General features: G+C 41.1%; 1 protein-coding gene across 1 annotated transcript in view; it reads left to right on the top strand.

The window, feature by feature from the left end:
• MAMLD1 (mastermind like domain containing 1) overlaps positions 1 to 21,347 on the top strand; it is a 341,549-nt gene extending 320,202 nt beyond the window's left edge. Inside the window, exons 3-5 of the mRNA XM_077486917.1 lie at positions 663 to 800; positions 12,726 to 12,807; positions 18,361 to 21,347. Coding sequence (XP_077343043.1) covers positions 663 to 800; positions 12,726 to 12,807; positions 18,361 to 19,385 — 1,245 coding nt within the window. The 3' untranslated portion in view covers positions 19,386 to 21,347. The remainder of the gene's footprint in view (positions 1 to 662; positions 801 to 12,725; positions 12,808 to 18,360) is intronic.
• The last annotated feature ends 1,373 nt before the right edge of the window (positions 21,348 to 22,720 follow it).

Below are 22,720 nucleotides of genomic sequence, written 5' to 3'. Positions count from 1 at the left end.
CATCATTTTGCTTTATTTTGTATATTGTATAACAGGACTCTGCACAGTATATTCAATTGTAATTCTGATGTCTCGACTCCAACAGGCATATCACCAATGTGTGATTTCCCAAGTTAAGAGAAAATAATGTTTTTTCTGGACTATTGTACAGCACTGTTTTGTGCGCTGATACTAAAAATCACTTTAATGTCATTTAATAGCATATTTTCATAGTCATTTTCTTTTTTTATCATTGTATATGATATTGATTTAGCCATCATTGAATATATTATTCTTATGTGGTTTTCAGCATTAGAGTTGAGACCCACTAAGCTAGACTGTGTGGCTAGACCAGAGTGTGATGACCTTTCTTGGTTTAAGGTTTTTCATTTTATAGCTACCATATTAATTACGATGGTGTAATGAAAGTTATATTTTAAACAGTATTCACTGCTTGAGGCATGTTTCTGTAACACACACTGGGGTCATTTCCAAACTTTCTCAGTCACTACAGTCCTTAAAAACTCTCTAAATTTATATTTCATGCAAAAGGCAAATCTGGAGAATAAAGTTGACTGAAAAGAACATTAAATAATAAGAAAGTTGCAAAATATGGTGGGATTTCAATTTAGTAATCGTTCTCATATGGTTTGTTTTTATTTTTTTCTCTTTTCTGCTGGCAGGATCCAAATGCTGGAATAGTTCCCAGAATGCAAGAAGGAGGCTCCATACCAAGTGCAGGCCCTGGGCCTACTCCTCTCACAGCTAATGGCTATATACGCAATGCAATCCTGAAGGAGCAAATAATGAGAAGGCAGCAGGTTTGTACAAATCTTTTCTTTTCTCCCAACCTTGGTGAAACTTGTTTATGAAATGTGTAATGAAATTCAAAAGGAAACCCAAGGGCTGTGCAGAAAAAAAAGTATAATTTTATTACAGAAAACAAAAAAATATTATATTATGTCTTATAGCACATTGCAATGTGTTGTGGTGTTCAATAAGCTATACTGACCAATCAGTCTTTTACTTCAATTACTACTTTAATCAAGATAGGTAAAAGGAAACTGGAACTTGATAATGCATATTAATTATGTGAGAAGGTTTCTAAGTAGCAGGTTAGAGCCCCTGGTACTAGAACGGGTCTACAGATCAGCATTCATTATGTTACAGCATACAACAAATAAAAGTCAACTTAGGGCTAGCTCCATTGCTTCTCTACTATCGCCTACTAAATGGCAAACTTTATTACTCCTTAATCTTTCTAAAAGTACAACTACAAAAAGCAGAATAAAAAAATTTAATGTAAGACCATTTCACGTGTTGCTGCTTTTTTTTTTTTTTTTTTTAAGGTGAGTTGTCTGACTCTATTACCTCTACCCCAGAAGCTACTGAAAGTTAAATGGTTGGCTTGGGGTACTTACTATTAGGTGCATACTATTTATAAACTAAATAAAACAGAATGTATTTCCAAAACACCACAACCACCATTTATATTTGGATTTTTGTCAAATTAATTCAGAGACAGATGCTGTTATTAAAGTGAATTTAATTAATGTACACTAGCTTTTTTTTTTTTTTTACACCAAATGGGATTCTAAAATATGCAGTATCACATAGATAAAAAAATATATATGTTTTTGGGCAATCAGGTTTATGTGTATACACAATCCAATATTTGTATGCATCACAAAGAATCCTACAAATGAAGATATTCATCCAACTCATTTCTTGGAACAAAGTCCACTTTTTCAATGATGTATAGCAGGGGCCTTAAACTGGCAGCTCTCCAGCTTTTGCAAAACTACAAGTCCCATGAGGCATTGCAAGGCTGACAGCACAAGCATGACTCCCACGGGCAGAGGCATGATGGGACTTGTAGTTTTGCAACAGCTTGAGGGCCAGAAGTTTGAGACCTCTGATGTAAGGCAGTTCAGATGGTGAAATGCATCCTCTAGAAGAAATAAATCATATAAGTTACTGATGTAAATAGCTGTGCGCCCGGGGTGTGCGTACCCCGCCATGTGCATTAGCATTATCCAGGAGCGGCACCAGGTGGATGGTTGGGGGTGCCAGTGGCCACTGTAAATGTCTCCCAATATATTAAAGGCTAGGTTCAACTTTAGTATGAAGTTACGCCCGTATTTAGGGTATAACTTAAAGTGGAAGTAAACCCATCAATTTAACAGTTTCAAAAAACTGTTAAATTCCCAGCATGCCGGGAATGCTAACTGCACATTGGTTGTGCTCTCAGTCAAACTGTCAAACCATCCAATGGCTGGTGTCATAACTGATCACATGTGCAGCACCATGGCAGTTGAAGATTAAACAGGGTCAGAAATGGCAACTTCCATGGCTGAAAACGATAGGAGGGTTTACTTCCACTTTAATATGCTCCTAATAAACTGTTTTCCACCAAAAGCGCCTCCTCCCTGTGATAGCAGGTAGAGTTTATGTGTGTTTGAGCTTTGGGATGCACACCCTAATGCAATAGGCTATGCACACCTATGCAGATGTATCGTTTAGATATGTTATCTAAAAGAATCTGGCCAAAGTCTATTCCATACATTACCATGTACAGACCTCATCTTATAAAGAACCAAGTTGTAAAAACATACCCAAAAGGTAAACATTCTTTTTAGTAATGAGGTGCCAGAATTAAGGAACAGCTGCAGAAAAGAGACAAGGATATTGATTGAACAGTCTGCAAGGACAGCAATATAGTAAATGAACCCCTGACGATGTCAAGTCCCCCACAGAATACCAAATGAAAAGTTTGCTCCTTGAAAAACACTACCTGCCACTGCTGTTTCAAGGGAGAAAGATAAGAGCATGCTTATGTCCTTCTCCTCCTATCTGCTGCCTAGGATTGTGTCACATGATAAATGGTATAAAAATATATCTAAACAACAGTACACTCTCTCTAAAAGTAATAAAAAAAATTACCAGCCCACCAGGGAGACCCATATCAGTTTCATATACTGAACATGCAAATACATTTATCGATCATCACACGTATAAAGATTTATCTTTTAAACATAAGATACCGCCTACACCTTTTAAGTCAATTAGAAGGTTTGACATCTTAGATTAAATTATGATGGTTGCTTTTGAAGGCCTTAAACTCTAGCATTTCTCATAGTAAGAATCATTTTTTTTTTTTTGAAGAGGTGGACATATTATAGCAAAACGTCTTTGTTATTTGTTGCTATTCATTCCAGAAAACAATAGGCTTCCACTACCTTCAAAAGTACGGTATACCATTGCAATGGTGATAATGTGTACCCCGTCTTGGTGTACCTGTGCCATATCATGACATGGCACAGATAAGTTAACACTATTTTTATTATTTGGACAGGTACAGAATTATTATTAAGGGAATTTGTGGGGAAAAAATTGTGATAAAATTCCTTTTCTTTTATATTGAAGAGAAATATCAGATTGGTACTTCCCTATTTTGAAAAGTAACAGCTACAGATAGTATTCAAATGTCCCAAGTGACCACCCCAATTTTTTTATTAGATCCTGTCTATATGGTCAATATTTAATACCATCATAATTCAAAAACTTTACAAAAGACTCGGACAGAAAGAATAGAGTAGAATATTCTGAAGAAGACATGTGGACAAACCAGAGAAAAACGTATTACTAGATATAATCAACAACATAGAGATATTAGACTTAGTGTTTCAAAAAAAGAATACCCTGAATCTTAAGCCCTTTAGAAGAGCAAACTATTTAAAAGACTCTTTAGTTCACTGTCATTATGAAAATAACAAACAAACAAATGCACCTTTGATTAAAAGAAATTTCAAACGTGGAACATGCAATCAAAGTAGCTAGATTTTCCTATCTAAGATATTGAATTACCTAATGGAGAACTGTCATTTCCAAAACAATATGTTAATTGTTCTACGGTGAGTGTGCCGATGTCTTGTCAATGTAATGCTTTCTGTGTGGGTAAGACAAAAGGGGATTGCATAGGATAACTTATGACCACATTATAAAAGGGGGATATCTTGAAAATCTTTTTACTAAAATCAGAACTTAAAATGGGTGTAAACTCCCATCTCTGACCTTCACCTATAGGTAAGCCTTTAATAAGGCTTACCTATAGGTCAGTGGCAACTGGTGCTCAAAATTTGAGGGGAGAAAAAAAAATAAAAAAATAAAAAAATAAAAAAATCTGAAAAATACTTAAAAAAAAAAATCAATTGCAGCCTCACTGTGCCTATCAAATTCAGCCACTTTGCCCATCAAATGCAGCCACTGTGCCCATCAAATGCAGCCACTGTGCCCATCAAATGCAGCCACTGTGTCCATCAAATGCAGCCACTGTGTCCATCAAATGCAGCCACTGTGTCCATCAAATGCAGCCACTGTGTCCATCAAGTGCAGCCACTGTGTCCATCAAGTGCAGCCACTGTGTCCATCAAGTGCAGCCACTGTGCTCATCAAGTGCAGCCACTGTGCTCATCAAGTGCAGCCACTGTGCTCATCAAGTGCAGCCACTGTGCTCATCATGTGCAGCCACTGTGCTCATCATGTGCAGCCACTGTGCTCATCATGTGCAGCCACTGTGCTCATCATGTGCAGCCACTGTGCTCATCATGTGCAGCCACTGAGCCCACCAAATACAGTCACTGTGCCCATCGTGCAGCCACTGTGCCCACCAAATACAGCCACTGTGCCCACCATGTGCAGCCACTGTGCCCATCAAATACAGGCACTGTGCCCATTATGTGCAGCCACTGTGCCCACCAAATGCAGCCATTTGGGCCCATCAAATTCAGCCACTTGTGCTTAGTATAAGCAGCCACTTGTGCCCAGTGTATGCAGACACTTGTGCCCGTCAAATACAGCCACTTGTGCCCAGTATATGCAACCATTTGCGCCCGTCAAATGCAGGCACTTGTGCTTAGTTTATGCAGCCACTGTGCCCACCGACCCCCCCCCCCCCACTCGCAGGGCTCACAGCTCTGGCAGCACCCCCAACCCCCCCCCCCCAGCACTTATCATGGCGCCAGGCAGTGGTTCCTCTCCAAGACAGTGCACTAGAACGGCGGTGACTTCCGCTTCAGCGAGTGTCTCCTCTGCTCCCCTTCCTAAGTGCCAGGCATCCAGTAAGGTGGCCTGGCGCTTTGGCCAAACAGGAAACAGGTCTGACGCCCTGCCTCCCGATTGGGGGGGAGGAAGGTTAGTGTGAAAATAGCGCAAATAATTTTCCTATCGTCACACAATTGGGTGGGATCAGGGCACACTCTCTGCACCCCGAGCCCACCCTATTTTGAAGCCTGTTAGAGCCTCTGGATCTAATCAAGTGCTTCAAAATGTACCACCCCCTCCTGCCGCCACCATAGGAATCCATGCATCCGGTGTCCTGAAAGGGGACGGGCACATGGGTGGGTGGGAAGCACCCGTGCACCCACAGTGCACGGGCCGCCACTGCTTATAGGTACTGTAAATATCTCCTAAATTTGCACCATTTAGGAGATATGTACTGTACATACAGCGCGGGGGGCCGAACCTTTAGAGTCCTGTGCCTTAACGGCAGCTCCTGTGCGAATGCACAAGAGTGACGTCATGGTGGCTCCGGACACTCACACAGCTTGAATCTGTGATCCCGGAAGGAAGACCAGGTGAAGGTGTAAGCACCTGCAGCACTGAGAGTGCAGCGCTGGAAGACTTAGTTTTCAAGCAAGTTTAACAGCAGTGCACACTACACTAGCACATTATGACATTACTTTTCTGGTTTTTGGTTTACTACCACTTTAAATGGATATACCGATTGAAAGCCTTAATATATTCTGGCCTAAATGAGAGTTTTTTTGTTCTTTTTCTATGACTTGTTTTATTAGAAGGAACTAGTTTGCATTCCATTGTGGAACACTCCTAGAAATGTCCAATCAGAATTCAACATTGGTGACTTTATCACAGCTGTGGATATGAGACAGACTTTAGCAGGAGATAAGAGGAGCAGGAGGAAGCATGCCCTACTCTCTCTGACTGGGAACAACAGTGGTGCCTAGAGTGATCCCTATATGGGAACACTCCGTCCAATGCACAGCCTCATACCATATTGCTGGATGTAAGATTTTGAAGGGACACAATTTGTATTTGGTACTCAGTGGGGGACTTGACATCAAGGGTTCATTTACTCCATCGCTCGCTACCCTACAGGCTTTTCATCATATATCCATAACTCTTTTCTACAGTTGCTCCTCAATTCTAGCATACCAGTACTAGAAATTGGATTGTGTACATTTTTTTTATGACCATAGATTCAATATGATCAATAAGATGAGGTCTGTATATGGTGAAATATTACATGGACTTCGCACATATTGGGGTTGATTTACAAAAACTGGAGAGTGCAAAATCTGGTGCAGCCTTGTATGATAGCCAATCAGCTTCTAATATCAGCTTGTTCAATTAAGCTTTGACAATAAAACCTGGAAGCTGATTGCTTTCTCTGCAGAGCTGCACCAGATTTTGCACTCTCCTGTTTTAGTAAATCAACCCCAGTGCACTATTTGTAAATCTGTAACTTATATGGTTTATTTTATTTTATTTTTTTGTTTTTTACAAGATGTAAAAAACAAGAAAAAATCTAAACTACAAATGCTTCAGAGAAAAGGTGGATTTTATTCCAAGAAACACATTGGAATGAATACCTGCATGTGCAGGATTCTTTGTGATGTACACAAATATGTTATAATTGATCATGTATATTTATGAACCTGATTGTCCTGAAATGTGAGAGCTCTATTTAAATGAAAAAAAAAAATGTATTTTACATTTGATGTATATTTGTATTTCTGCGTACCAAAAATATCTGTTTTTATCTCCTTTTTTTTTTTTTTTTTTGCTAATACTCAATATGGGAAAATGGTATGTGGGGCAGTAAACCACTATCTTTTCCTTTCATGCACCAAGTTGTATGCAACTGTGCTGATTTAAAGTAAAAGCTTTGCCCTGCATCGTTAATGCCCTCCTTCAGACCTCTATTTAAAGTGGTTAAGGCTGGTGGTTATTAAGGCTTACCTGTAGGTGCTTGAAATATCTCATAAACCACCACGGTTTAGTAGATACTTAGTAAAAAAGACGAGCGCCGATGACTACGGCGCATGCACCCTTTAGAAAGGGTACATCGTGCCGTTTCTAATAGGGGTCATGCCGTGACTGCAGCTCTTGTGCATGCGCGAGAGTGACATCGCATGACTCCGGCCAGTCACAGAGCCGGAGTTTGTGGCCCCGGAAGGAAGAGGACGAAGATGAAAGCTCCCTGCTCATAGGGAAAACAGCGACAGCACTGGCTTCGGTGTCAGGTAAGTGACACATAATGGGCTACTATGCGATGCCCATTATGCTTTACCTTTGCTGGGAAAGAAAGAGGGTTTACCAGGGTTTACTTCCTCTTTAAGCTCCAAGTGACTCAAGTTGGAGTCTACACCAGGGGCAGATCCAGGGGGGGGGGCAACAGGGCAATTGTCCCCCCCCCAAAATATCACACTGACATGTCACTTGCAGCTCTGCCCGAGTCTCTCTCTCTGTCCCACATCAGCCAATCAGTGGCACAGAGAGAGAGACTTGTCTAGTGTGTAATTACGCCTGGACCAGGAGGAGCCCAGGAGTGGGTGGAGCTGCGCCGCTGGCTTGGCAACCCTGCACTGGTTGCTAACACCCTTGCCTGGAGTCTAGGAACGAGTGACATTAGTGAGTCACGTCGGACTCAGAGTCTCAGAGCCGACGTGACAGGAGCTGCCTGGAGCCTCAAATAGGGGAACAGTTGTTGCTGCAGACTGCAGTGATGAAAGAGCGCCAGCATTCTTCCTTCTTTGCGGCCGCCCCTGAGTGTGTTGGCCCCACCCACCGGCAACACCTCCTCCCTCCATCTTCTCCACAGTCACACTGACTGCAGGCCTCCGCCCCTGAGTAAGTGTTGGCTCCACCCATCTCCTCCCTCCATCTTTTCCACTTTGCAGTCTGCAGAGCCGCATCAATACAGGAAGAAGAAGGCTGCGGACAGTGCAATTACTGGATCTAACCAACTCGACTCCATTGCTCTTGCATGGGGGCCCCTCCCCCCACCAGAGCACCAAATTATTTGACTAAAAGTGAGTAAAAAAAAGAATGAATGAATGTCATGTGTCAAGTCAAATCACAAAATATATGTGTGCCATTAAGTATGAAAAAAATGGCCTTTTAGTCTTGACTCAATCTTAACCCATTCAGCTCCATAAAGTTTTACACCCCGCTCCCCCCCCCCCCCATGACCAGGCTGCTTTACTTTAACTGACTGACAATTGCCCGGTCATGCAGTGCTGTACCCAAGTTAAAATCGTCCTTTTTTTCCCCACAAATAAATATTTAAATTGGTGGTATTTGATCACCTCTGCGTTTTTATTTTTTGCAATATAAACGGAAAAAGAGCGACAATTTTGAAAAAAAGCAAAATTTTTTGCTATAAAAAAGTCTTTATCAATTTATGCCGATATGTATTCTGCTACATATTTTTGGTAACAGAAAAATCACAGTAAGCGTATAATGATTGTTTCAGCAAAATTGATAGTGTCCACAAACTATGGGATAGATTTATGGTATTTTTATTTATTTCTTTTTTACTAGTAATGGCAGCAATCAGTGATTTTTAGCAGGACTGCAACAATGCAGCAGACAGATCAGACACCTAAAGCCCCATACACACTATCAGATTTTCTGCTGATTTTTATCTTCAGATTTACCAAAACCATATAATATGAGGTCAAACCTTAGGAGTTTCAATTTGTATGCAATCAGACAGGCCCTTGCACTATATGGTTTTGGTAAATCTGAAGACAAAAATCAGAAGAAAATCTGATGGTGTGTATGGGGCTTTACTGACATTTTTGACACTTTTTGGGGACCAGTGACAATAATAACGTGATCAGTGCTAAAAATAGCAAAAGCAGCTTCTCTTGAGCTTAGTAAATGAGCAGAAGCTCTGCTGACTTTCACCATCCAATCACGTGCAAGCAAAAAATGCTGTTTTTTTTTTATTCTTCTTGCGTGTGATTGAGTATTCTTTTCAAAGTGAAGCTTCCTTCACTTACTAAGCTTTGAAGCAACTGCCTTTAGTAAATCAATCCCATAGTGCTATCTTTACAATACATCCCGGGAGTTATTTACAAAAGACAAATCACTTTGCACTGCAAGTGCACTTGAAAATGCACTGAAAGTACCCTTGGAAGTGCAATTGCTCTAAATCTAAGGGGTAGATCTGAAATGAGTGGAAGCTCTGCTGATTTTATCATCCAATCGTGTGCAAGCTAAAATGCTGTTTTTTATTTTCCTTACATGTCCCCTTCGAATCTACAGCGACTTTACTTCCAAGTGCACTTTCAAGTGCAAAGTGTTTTTTCCTTTAGTAAATAACCTCCTCTGTCATCTAATTCAAACACATGTCACCTTTACCCAAAACATTCAGACTAAAGCTGGCCATGCATGGGTCCAATTTCCCAGAAACCATATGAAAATGCTTTCCATGGTTGGCCCTGTCAAACTCTTGGCTGAAAAACTCTTGGCCAAACAGCGCCTGCATCCAGTCAAGTACAGACACTGCTGGAGTATTTTGAGAGCGGTGGGTTTTGGCTGTCTGAATACAATAGTCGGTACTGCAGATTCGGCCATCTACACTGTTTAGCTTGGATGGGGGAATCAAGTGACTGCTCTCCTTCAGCTGCAGAATTTAAAGCAGAAAGGCATTGAAACATTTGTCTGTAAATAACATACGGTATATCATTTCTAAAGAAAGTTTCAGCGCAGATTTTTTTTTTAGGATTGTCGAGACTGAAATGCCTTGTATCAAAATCGTATGGTTATGCTGTAGAGCAGGGGTCTCCCATCTTTCTGAACAAAGGGGCAGTTTATAATCCTTCAGACTTTAGGAGGGTTGGACTGTGGCCATTGGGAGAAATTATTCTGGTATCAGTGGGAGGAAAGAATGCATCTTTGTCATTGGGGGGAATCGTTGATGTCATTAGGGGGAATAGTGTCCCATCGTTGGTCTCAGTGGGTGAAATAGTGCCCCATCATTGGTATCACTGGGTGGAATATTGCCCTATACCTGGTGTAAGTGGGACGAATAGTGCCCCATCGTTGGTGTCAGTGAGAGTGATAGTGCTCAATTGTTGGTATCAGTAGGAGAAATATCGCCCCATCATTGGTGTCAGTGGGTGGAATAGTGCCCCATCATTGGTGTCAGTGGGAGGAATAGTGCCCCATCATTGGTATCAGTAAGAGAAATCGTGCCCCATTGTTCGTGTCAACGGGAGGAATAAGGCCCCATCTTTGGTATCAGTGGGAGGAATAGTGCCCCATTATTGGTGTCATCGGGAGGAATAATGTCACATCGTTGGTGTCAATGGGAGAAATGCTACCCCGTTGTTGATGTTAGTAACCGGAATTATGCCCTATTGTTGGTGTCAGTGGGAGGAATAGTGTCTTGCATCAGTGGGAGTAAAGGGGCCCAATGGCTGGAAAAAGGCAGGCAAAGAGCCACCTCTGGCCCCTTGGCCGCAGTTTGGAGACTACTGCTGTAGAGTACTGTATATATCGAATATGTTTGGCCAGCTAAATGGTGAAATGCACATATACTGTACCATTCTATAAAAATACAAATAGAGTGGTGTAAATTGTTGCAAGCACTAGTGATATTTATTATTATCCTTGAAAACGAAGAGCTTATTATGATATTCTACTTCTATAATGTCTTTTTTGACAGCGTTGTAATACAAATAACCATTCAAAGTTTTACCGGCATTTTACCTTGTTATGAAAAGCAGTTCAAAGAAGAATTTTACACTAAAATACATTTTCTTGTAATCACTGAGTTTTATTTGGTAAACTGGTACTGTGAGATATCTAAAGTTTCAGCATCTCTTTCACGGTGTCTGCACTCCTGCACTTTGCATTCTCAACATTAAAATATGCTGCTATGAGTAGTTGTTAATACCATGGTAATGTAGTCCGTCGTTCCATAGAATTGGAGGATTTGTGCTTCTGGTCACATGATATATTTAATCACAGGCAATAGCACAGAATCAGGTGATTACACCTATTCACAAGCTGTGCAGCAGCACCAGCCATAGACAGGAGAGTAGGTATATATATTGTATTTTGATAATTGATAAAGGTCTAGATCATCTTTTACCTGACTATTTACAGTGGGGCAAAAAAGTATTTAGTCAGCCACCAATTGTGCAAGTTCTCCCACTTAATAAGATGAGAGAGGCCTGTTATTGTCATCATAGGTATACCTCAACTATGAGAGACAAAATGTGGAAACAAATCCAGACAATCACATATTTGCAAATTATGGTGGAAAATAAGTATTTGGTCACCTACAAACAAGCAAGATTTCTGGCTCTGACAGACCTGTATCTTCTTCTTTAAGAGGCTCTTCTGTCCTCCACTCATTACCTGTATTAATGGCACCTGTTTGAACTTGTTATCAGTATAAAAGACACCTGTCCACAACCTCAAACAGTCACACTCCAAACTCCACTATGGTGAAGATCAAAGAGCTGTCGAAGGACACAAGAAACAAAATTGTAGACCTGCACCAAGCTGAGAAGACTGAATCTGCAATAGGCAAGCAGTTTGGTGTGAAGAAATCAACTGTGGGAGCAATAATTAGAAAATGGAAGACATACAAGACCACTGATATCCTCCCTTGATCTGGGGCTCCGCACAAGATCTCACCCCGTGGGGTAAAAATGATCAGAAGAACGAGCAAAAACCCCAGAACCACACGGGGGGACCTAGTGAATGATCTGCAGAGAGCTGGGACCAACATAACAAAAAGGTTTGCTAGAGAGCATTTGGATGATCCAGAAGAGGATTGGGAGAATGTTATATGGTCAGATGAAACCAAAGTAGAACTGCTTGGTAGAAACACAACTCATCGTGTTTGGAGGAGAGAGAATGCTGAGTTGCAACCAAAGAATGCCATAGCTACTGTGAAGCATGAGGGTGGCAACACCATGCTTTGGTGCTGTTTCTCTGCAAAGGGAACAGGACGACTAATCCATGTACATGAAAGAATGAATGGGCCATGTATCCTGAGATTTTGAGTGCAAACCTCCTCCCATCAGCAAGGGCATTGAAGATGAAACGTGGCTGGGTCTTTCAGCATGACAATGATCCCAAACACACTGCCCGAGCAACGAAGGAGTGGCTTCATAAGAAGCATTTCAAGGTCCTGGAGTGGCCTAGCCAGTCTCCAGATCTCAAACCCATAGAAAACCTTTGGAGGGAGCTGAAAGTTCGTGTTGTCCAGTGACAGCCCCAAAACATCACTGCTTTAGAGGAGATCTGCATGGAGTAATGGGCCAACATACCAGCAACATTGTGTGACAACCTTGTGAAGACTTACAGAAAACGTTTGACCTCTGTCATTGCCAACAAAGGATATATAACAAAGTATTGAGATGAACTTTTGATATTGACCAAATACTTATTTTCCACCATAATTTGCAAATAAAGTCTTTCAAAAATCAGACAATGTGATTGTCTGGATTTGTTTCCACATTTTGTCTCTCATAGTTGAGGTATACCTATGATGACAACAGGCCTCTCTCATCTTTTTAAGTGGGAGAACTTGCACAATTGTTGGCTGACTAAATCCTTTTTTTGCCCCACTGTACATGCAATGACAACATTAATATATTTATACATATATAGTACTGATATACTTTTCTGTGTTTCAGGTGAAACCAAGAACAACTATGATGGCCATGACATCTGAACAGCGCAATGCATTTGTATCACAGCAAATGAATCAGTTTCAATGTAAGTTGGAAAACAGTTTAGTTATTTCCTGGAAAGCATATACTGTGCTTGGAAAAATGTTCACAGAGTTAACTTGCTACTTCAGACATATCTCAATAGCAAATAGAATAGGAAATAGATTCTCAACAGAATATGAAATAAACAGCTAAGGATGCCAGTGAAATACATAAGACCTCTCAAAGGTATCCTGAATGTTTTTACTTCTGTTCATTCATCCTTGAAGTTCAAGAATGGATGGTTTATGCCAGACATCATAACCAGGTCATAGGGCTCTCAACAGACCACACCAGCCTGTTAATTATTAATAATAATAATAATAATAATAATAATAATAATAATAATAGCTCCATTAATAGCATTGCAGCATAGTGATTGGGTCTTCACTTTGCTCTCCCCTTCTGTAAGCAGGTTCACCTGGTGACTGGCAGCACTGTACAAAGCAGTAGTGCCATGATGGCTGGTCTAAATGTTCAGTGAAATAAAAGAGCCTCGTAATCCAAATAGGCTTAGGTACTCACTGGTTCCTTTTAAAAATCAATCAAAATGAAATGCCAGCCAAATGTTTTCTGAATTTGAATAGAGCAAGGAAGGGTTATAACATGCTGTGGTGTATGGTGGGTATGGCCTCATTGACAGTAAAGGGGCATACCTAAATAGAACCTGAGCCTACTCACTATACAGTATCTCGCAAAAATGAGTACAGCCCTCACATTTTTGTAAATATTTAATTCTATCTTTTCATGTGACAAGTGAAAATGTCCAAATTGGGCTCAATTAGCCATTTTCTCTCCCCGGTGTCATGTGACTCGTTAGTGTTATAAGGTCTCAGGTGTGAATGGGGAGCAGGTGTGTTGAAATTGGTGTTATCGCTCTCATGCTTTCATACTGGTCACTGGAAGTTCAACATGGTACCTCATAGCAAAGAACTCTCTGAGGATCTGAAAAAAAGAAATGCTGCTCTACATAAAGATGGCCTAGACCAGTGATGGCGAACCTTGGCACCCCAGATGTTTTGGAACTACATTTCCCATGATGCTCATGCACTCTGCAGTGTAGTTGAGCATCATGGGAAATTTAGTTCCAAAACATCTGGGGTGCCGAGGTTCGCCATCACTGGCCTAGACTATGAGAAGATTGCCAAGACTCTGAAACTGAGCTGGAGCACAGTGTCCAAGACCATACAGCGGTTTAACAGGACAGGTGGCACTCAGAACAGGCCTCACCATGGTCGACCAAAGAAGTTGAGTGCACATGCTCAGCGTATATCCAAAGGTTGTCTTTGGGAAATAGATGTAGTGCTGCCAGCATTGCTGCAGAGGTTGAAGGGGTGAGGGGTCAGCCTGTCAGTGCTCAAACCATTCGCCGCACACTGCGTCAGATTGGTTTGCATGACAGTTGTCCCAGAAGTCTCTTCTAAATATGATGCACAAGAAAGCCCACAGACAGGTTGCTGAAGACAAAGGATGTGGATTACTGGAACCATGTCCTGTGGTCTGATGAGACGAAGATAAACTTATTTAGTTCAGATGGTGTCAAGCGTGTGTGGCGGCAACCAGGTGAGGAGTACAAAGACAAGTGTGTCTTGCCTACAGTCAAGCACGGTGGTGGGAGTGTCATGGTCTGGGGCTGCATGAGTGTTGCTGGCACTGGGGAGCTACAGTTCATTGAGGGAACCATACTGTAACATGCTGAAGCAGAGCATGATCCGCTCCCTTCATAGACTGGGCCGCAGGGCAGTATTCCAACATGATCACGACCCTAAACACACCTCCAAGCTGACCACTGCCTTGTTAAAGAAGCTGAGGTTAAAGGGGATGGACTGGCCAAGCATGTCTTCAGAGCGGGGGAAGGGGCTAGTAAATATGTAATTTACTGGCCCCTTACTTTTCTAAATGAACCCACTCACTCACTGTGTCCATGCATAACTGAAGTATAGTAAACTGTGTTTGCTATGTATCAGTTTGTGAATGAACATTCAAAGCCTCTCAGTACAGAGCACTTCCTATTCATTCACTTTCCCGTGGAGCTGAGGCTGCAGAGAAAGGCATGTGTGTTTTAGCTTTAGGGTGCACACCCTAATGCAATAGGTTGCACACACCTATGTCCATTACATAGGCTTTTCTACACACAGAATATAGGCAGAGCCAACACCTTGTCTGAGCATAAAGAAGTACTTCATTAAAATAGTCAGGATCTACTTGGCAACCAGCAGCTTTTAGGACAATGAACACTTTACTCAGGAATATGTAATTAATATGTAATGTAATATGTAATACAGGAGTCAATAGTTTATACAGAGTACAGTGATCAGAATGTAGTGGTCAAGGATATGTAGTATACAGTTCAGAGCACATAGTGCAGTAGTTATAAGTATGTTGATTTAGCAAAAAAAGGTATGTACCACACAGCAGAGGACAATGTGATGTACACTGTACATTACATAATCCTGATTGTTGAAATCTGTATGATGTGTTGTACATTGCATACTTCTGACCACTATTCCTGTACTGTGGCTACTCATTATATAATCCCGACCTCTATTATCTTTACAATAGGTTTTAGATTACCGTATTTATCGGCGTATAACACGCGCCGGCGTATAACACGCACCCCAAGTTTAGGAGGGAAATTTAAGGAAAAAAAACATTTAAATGCCCATCAATGCAGCCTTATCAGTGTCCATCTGAAGCCTTAGTCAGTGTCATTTGCAGCCTTGTCATGCAGCCTGTCCTCATTGCAGCCTTGTCATTTAGCCTGTCCTCATTGCAGCCTTGTCATTTAGCCTGTCCTCATTGCAGCCTTGTCATGCAGCCTGTCCGTCATGCAGCCTGTCCGTCATGCAGCCTGTCCGTCATACAGCCTGTCCTCATTGCAGCCTTGTCATGCAGCCTTGTGCATCGTTGTCCCCTCACTGTTAGCTTTTATTTTTAAAAATGGCGCCGCCGAGATGTCCTGTGTATCTCGGCGACGCCCGGTAGTTCTCGCCGCCTTCGGCTTTTAGCTGGCTTTCGGCCGTACTCGGCGGCTTTCGCCCGCCTTCGGCCGTACTCCACGGCTTTAGGCTGCCTTCAGCTGTACTCGGCAGCTTACGGCCGCTCTCGGCCCTTCTCTGCGGTTTTCGGCCGCTGAGAAGGGCCAAAAGTTGCAGAGAAAGGCCGAAGGCGGCCGAAAGCCGCGAGAAGGGCCAAAGGCGGCTGAATGACGCCCAGAGCCCAGAAATCGCGGAGGATCAGCATATAACACGCACCCGCGATTTTCCCCTGATTTTAAGGGGAAAAGGGTGCGTGTTATACGCCAATAAATACGGTACATATTCCTGACCACTGCACTGTGTAAACGTACAGCCTGGTGCACAATGTGAAGTGGTCAGGAAAGGAGTTTGTAATGTGCAATACAGCATATATGGTGCGGGACTCCGGAATATGCAGAATACATTCCATCACACAAAGTGAAACATTCAGGAAGAGTGGCCATTAATATGTACCATGCAACTGTAGAAGGTATGTCACATATAGCACAGTATACAGAGTATAACTGTCAGGAATATGAGATGTATGTTACAAAATCCTGACTGCTGCACCCTGTATGCTGTGATAAAACCATTACACTCTGTATGCTTTGCTGTCTGCCAGTAAATGTCCCCTCTTCTCAGAATCCTTGCTGTCTGTGCTTCTTATCCTAGTGACCATTAAATTTCCAATCAGCCCCTGTATTTTAATATAGGGTAAATTATGTTTTTTCATGATAATTCTTGCCATTTTGGGTGCTAAGCATTGGAATTTAGATGAACAAGGTGGTGAGGTTCCTTATCAGTGTGAAATGATAAGTCCGTAGGACCTACAGCTTGGCTAAAAGCAAATAAAATGATTACAATAATGACAATAGTGGAGGGCTAGTAACTACAGAGGAGTGTTCTCTTTACTAGCATCCTACAGGAATGTCTCTTAACAGTTTGTGATGTAAATTGCCCCTGTCCAGACACTTTTGGTCAGACTTTAGTCTTTCGTTTGTCCATTATTTTTTTCTTGTCCCTGGTTGTGGAATACAGCGGGTGATAATGTTGCAGGGAAAAAATGTTTATCTGCAAGCCCAGATTCCTGTTTTAAAATGTTTACAATCATCCCGTGGCCACCAGGGAGAGTTGGCTAGTAAAAATGCAACCGAAGAAAGTTCAAACACAAAACACGAGTTTCCCTCACATGGGTTTTCAGCATTCCTTTTCCCATCAACATGAATGACATTTAGCCCTTTTGGCTCTCACTTGCAGCACTGGCGGCACTCTGGCCTTACACTTCAGGCCCTTGTCTGTGTCCTACAGACTGTTCACAGACCAACTTGGTGTACACATCTAGCAGCCTCTTGCTGCACTGGCTCCCACATGGAGCCCTCCTGACTCCTGCGCCAGACCTCCTGTCTGCTGGGGTGGAGCCCAGAACCATGGTCGGGTTATTACTAAAAGCACAGCACACACCTGACCAATTAGTATGCTGGCTGTTCTGAATACCTGGATCCAGGATTGGAGATTTCATCCCACCCAGATCACTTTGAAATCCCCAGGCTCCAGGTTCCAAAACAAATTTAAGAAAATACTGATGAAACTCTTCATGTCACAAGCTCCCTGGAGCCCCCAAACCTGTCTGGTTAAGAATTCTGGGTCATAACCTCCTTCTAGACCCTGGCAGGGCAACACTCTGCCACATTACCTATACAAAAAGATATCTTGTGAGTTTTGAAACACTATTCATCTATAAGAACATATGCAAAAAGTGCCTAAACAATTGATACCTGAAGATACCTAAGAAGGATGCTGAGAAGAATTCTATAGCCTACTGCTTATATCAAATGACTGGAATGTCAAAATCAGGGTGGCTATAACGTAAATGATAAAAAAAGCTGGAGGGTAGGGAAGTTAAATGTTACTACAAATTATAAAAAAGGTTTTCTGTGTAAATGTAGCCATGCCCTTTTCTTTTGACTTACCAAATCATATATTTCTATCCAAGGCTATATTCACACTACAGCATTTTATTGAATGGCAATTGGTAATATCGCCCCAAGCGCAGTTAAAAAACCCCCCCAAAAAAACAAAGCTGAAAAGGGTGCATGAGATACTATGCTGTGTTTTTTGCACATTGGGAGTCCATTGAAATGAATAGGCTGCCCTATGCAAATAGCTCAACAGCATGCAAATACATGTATATGTGCAAATTCACAAAACACTATAACGTGAATGCAGCCTAAACTGAAACCCATCCTGTAGTCCTAGCACTCAGGAAAACATGCATATAGAGGAGTGGAAGGACTAAAATACTATTAATTGAAAAAGCAAGGGTGAAAAACACCTGCCTACCCTACTCTCCTGATTTGCTGAATACTGTGTGCTACAAAATCAGAGGTGTGCTTTCTAGTATGTTTCATGCATAACATAATAATAGTTACATTTTTCAAAAGCCAATGGGTGATAAAAAAACATATGTGGCATGACCAACTGTACATGTGCATTGACATTAACTGCTCAAATATATATGTTAACATGTGTTTTCTTTTCTGCAGCCCTTCCACAAAATCTTCGTACAGATTGTGTTCAGCCCATGCCAACACCTCCTCAGAGCCACCGAATGATGACATCAACACAAGGTCTAATTCAGACCAATATGGGAAGTGGAATGACGCCAGCAACAATGAATCAGAACAGTGGGACAATGGTGATGATTCCGCACAATACTGGGAAACAGCAAGCAATTTTCCCAGGATCTTCAGATTTTAATATGCCACTTAGGCAAAACCAGAATGCACTGAGCATGACCTCTGGTTGCCAAACTGTTCACAGCCAATCCACTGTCCGTCCAGGAATGACATTGTCTGGATATACTTCCAGCTCACTAATAACCCATTCTGCAGCTCAGCAACACTTGCGACAGGCCAGCATATCAAGAATTCCTAATGTCTATGCTAACCCTTCTTCTCAGATGTGGACTCAGACTGGTGTTACAAGAATACCAGGTCAAAACCAAATGGATCCCAGCATGCAGCAATTTCCAAACAATCCACTGTTCACCAAACAAAATGTCAGACCAAATATGGCAAGCCAGCAGTTTCCCCACCAGGGAGTGGTTCCTCCTAACCAGATTGCTCCTGGAGTTCAAGTAAGACAAATGCAAAAACTTGGTCTGTCCCAGACAAATCCAGGAATAGGGTCCTTGAACAATCCTAACCTTGGAAACAGTTTATCCAGAGGGCAGCTAGCTTCTATCAATGTAATGAAAACCATGCCACAAGGTGTTTCCACATTTAACCAAATGAACCCTGGTCAGCTCGGTCCACCTTCATATGGACCAACCTCTGTCCAAACCCCTGAAACTTTTGACAGACTAAGTTCTGGGGCAGATCTCCACCAATATGACTTTGTAACAACACAGAATAACTCTGTCTTATCTGCTAATTGCAATGAAGCAGACTTTATTGACTGTCTAATGAAGGGAGGTAATACCAGCAGTCCTGACGAAGACTGGCTAAACAACTTGACAATTCTGGATGATATTTTGGGGCAGCACAGTCAAAACCCAGGACCAGTGTAGCCCATGGTGGTTTGAACATATCCATAAGTCGCGTGACTTGAAATAAGGGGTTAATGCTAACACTTGTTCTGATGCCTGTAAATATTTAAATATTTTTTAAATTATGTTTTTTTCAAGAATAAATAGAAGTACTTCTACTTCTGTGTGTGACTGTACATAAAATATAGCATAATGTTTTGTTACATTATAGGAATTTCATTTATATTACCTTGTTTTAAATATGCAAATATTATCATTAGTTCCAGTAATACTATGTATTACAGTCTAAATAACTGTTATGTTTTTTCACATAACAAAATGTAGAGGTGTCAAAGCAAACTGAATACAATGCATGCCATACATTTGCCCATTAAAATACTTGATATATAAAATATCAAACTCTCTGTAGTCTGGCTCCAGGAACAAAAGCCTGTGAGCAAAACCAATTAAACCTGGATACCAGGTTAGCATCCTGCCACAGATCTAGTATGCAATATTACCAGCCATCAGTACGTTTACTAGCCGTTTGTTAAAAATGTGGACTTATAAGCAAGCATGAAAATGCAGTTCTCCAGATTGGGTTTGTACAGCTCTCTGTCCGTTCAGAAGCACAGCATATAATTATATTGAGATCAATAGACATGTTACAAAAGGGTGTTGGACAAGTGTTTTGTGCCTTGCTACTGTGACATTACCACAGTGTTCAGCAAGGGTTAAATGCTGCAATAGAGAAGAGGTGTACGGCTGTGACATTATACTTAATAGGGTTGTGCAAGCAAACATAAAAAAAAAAATTTTGAGTGAAATATGATGTTCAGTTCAAAATGGCCTGTTTTTAGACATGTATCTAATGTTTATGGAAAACCTAAAAAGGAGGAGGCGGAGTCCATATCGTAATTGCAGTTTATTTGAGCTGTAATTAGTCTGAGGATCACGAAGACGCTCTCATTTTAAAAATTCTAAGTTATTTTTTTGACCTTTACATTTTACAATGCAGATCTGTAGAACTCAAGCAAAAAAATTTTTTCAGTTCCTAACATATATATTTTGCTCTTCATATTTATTTGTGGTATGAGACGGATATTAAGTCACATAGTAGTCTAAGTTGTTTATTCCTGGCACAACTTCTTACTATCTCAGTAGTAGCTGCTAAACATCTTTATATGAACCCTTTTATTGAATGTTCTAGTAATAAATGGTCGTGGGACACTGCAGATTGCCTGCATGCCGATGCCCCTCCAGCTGCTTTTTGGACCAAAATTTGATGTAATGCACCATAACTGTCAGTAAAAATGACTTATGGGCCTGGCATTGCTCTCAGCAGACTGGCACCCCTGCCAGTGTGTTGTCATACAACATTCTTCAATGTTTTAGAGAAAATTGCCAGAATAGATGGGTAGAAAGGAAATGGATCCCCAGATCCAAAAGGTGGCAACTGACAAAGACCTAGTGTGCCCTGAAATTATTGCAGCCTAGTTTTTAAAAAAAAATAGCGTAGCAAATGTTGTATGACCGGGATGAATTACCTTCTGTACGCCCACATGGAAACCTAAGACCAAAAGCCAACCCAATGAAATGCTTGTCTAAAATTAAATCACAAAAACATTGTAGGTTTGCACACCTCTGTATATATTTGTAGTATAAAGGTGACTGGTTCCTGGTTTTAAGGCTTTTTTTTTTGCAAGTATGTTTTCCTGAAAATAAGGTTTTGAAGAAAAAGCCTAGACATAAATTTTGTCAATTTTGTCTATGATGTTTTCTGTCAGCTAATATTGTCCTATGTATATTTAAAAGTCTGTTTATAAAAAAAAAAAATCCACTGTACTGTAAACCTTTAATGTTCATACTTTTGTGTAATCATATTTTAATAGTCGCACCATATTTCTGTAATACATTTGTAATATAATGTCTGCATCAAGCACAGAATCAATGATGTTTTTCTTCATACCATAATAAAGAGCCAGGGAAAAATGATGTCTCTCAGTCTGGTTAATAATGAGTTTTTCTTTCAGGAGGGCTTTCTGAAAGTGGAGATACATCTATTAACAAAATCTTTTTTATAGTTTTGGGATTGGTTAAAGCTCCTGTCAGCTTTCTTTGTACTTATTGAAGTACTAAACCCCCACACACTGTATTAACTTTGGCTTTAAATGTATTTATTTATTTTCATACAGGTACGTATATAATGCCAACAAGAGCTTTAAATATGTATTATTCATTCACATTAGGCCATGCCCTTTCAAGGATCTTACAACCTAAGATCCCCAACTCACATTCATACCTACACATACTGAGGCCATTTTCGACTAGAGACAATTAGCCTACCAGTATGTCTTTGGGAGGACATGCAAACTCCAGACAGGTAGTGCTGTGGTTGGAAATCAAACAATGCATTCCTTGCATTAACCTCCCTAGCGGTGATCCCGAGTCTGGCTCGCATCGCTGGATACAAGGAGGATACAGGGAGATGTTACTTACCTTGTCCCCTTGATCCAGCGATGTCCTCCGCACTGTGTGTGCGAGCCGTCCTCCGCTCGATTCACACAGTGCCCGAGTCCCGCCCGATCTCCGTTCCCTGCGACATTACGACGCACGGGAGCGGAGATCGGCGTCAAATTCAAAAAAGTAAAAACACACAATACACATACAGAACTGTAATCTTACAGATTACAGTACTGTATAAAATAAAATACACACCCCCTTTGTCCCTAGTGGTCTGTCCAGTGCCCTGCATGCACTTTTATATTATAAATACTGTTTCTTTTCTGCCTGGAATTTGGAGATTGTCCATAGCAACCAAAAACTGTCCCTTTATGTCAAAAGTGGTTTTAGACCAACTAGAAAACAGTGATAATAAATTAGAATCACTTGCAGAATTGAGCGATAGCGATTTGTGGGGAAATTCGTCATCAAACACTAAATCTAATTACAGCGACAATTCTGAAAATGAGCAAATTTCAGTGTTTTTGGATTTGATTACATTATTGAATAATTTTTATTATTATTTATTATCATTATTTATTATATTATAAATTTTATCATACCTGGGATGTCTGCTAGACTTTGGTTTGAACAGATTTAAGCCCTGGTACACACGGTCAGAGATTCCGACGGAATATGTCCTATCGGACCGTTTTGGCGGATAATCCGACTGTGTGTGGTCTCCATCAGACTATTCCGATGGACCAAGTTTTCCAACTTGTCTATAAAATTTTCCGACAACATGCTCCGATCGGACATACTCCGATCATGTGTAGCCTACTCCGACGGACAAAGTGCCACGCATGCTCAGATCAAATTCCTAGACCAAACCTATTGGCTACTAGCCTGAACGTAGTCCAGTCGTAACGAAATAA

The sequence above is a fragment of the Lithobates pipiens genome, unplaced genomic scaffold (assembly GCF_037356315.1).
Source record: "Lithobates pipiens isolate NorthernLeopardFrog02 unplaced genomic scaffold, aLitPip1_a1.2 Scaffold_1, whole genome shotgun sequence".
NCBI lineage: Eukaryota > Metazoa > Chordata > Amphibia > Anura > Ranidae > Lithobates > Lithobates pipiens.
Note: the sequence above shows the minus strand (reverse complement) of the source record. Positions and strands in the feature narration are given on the sequence as shown.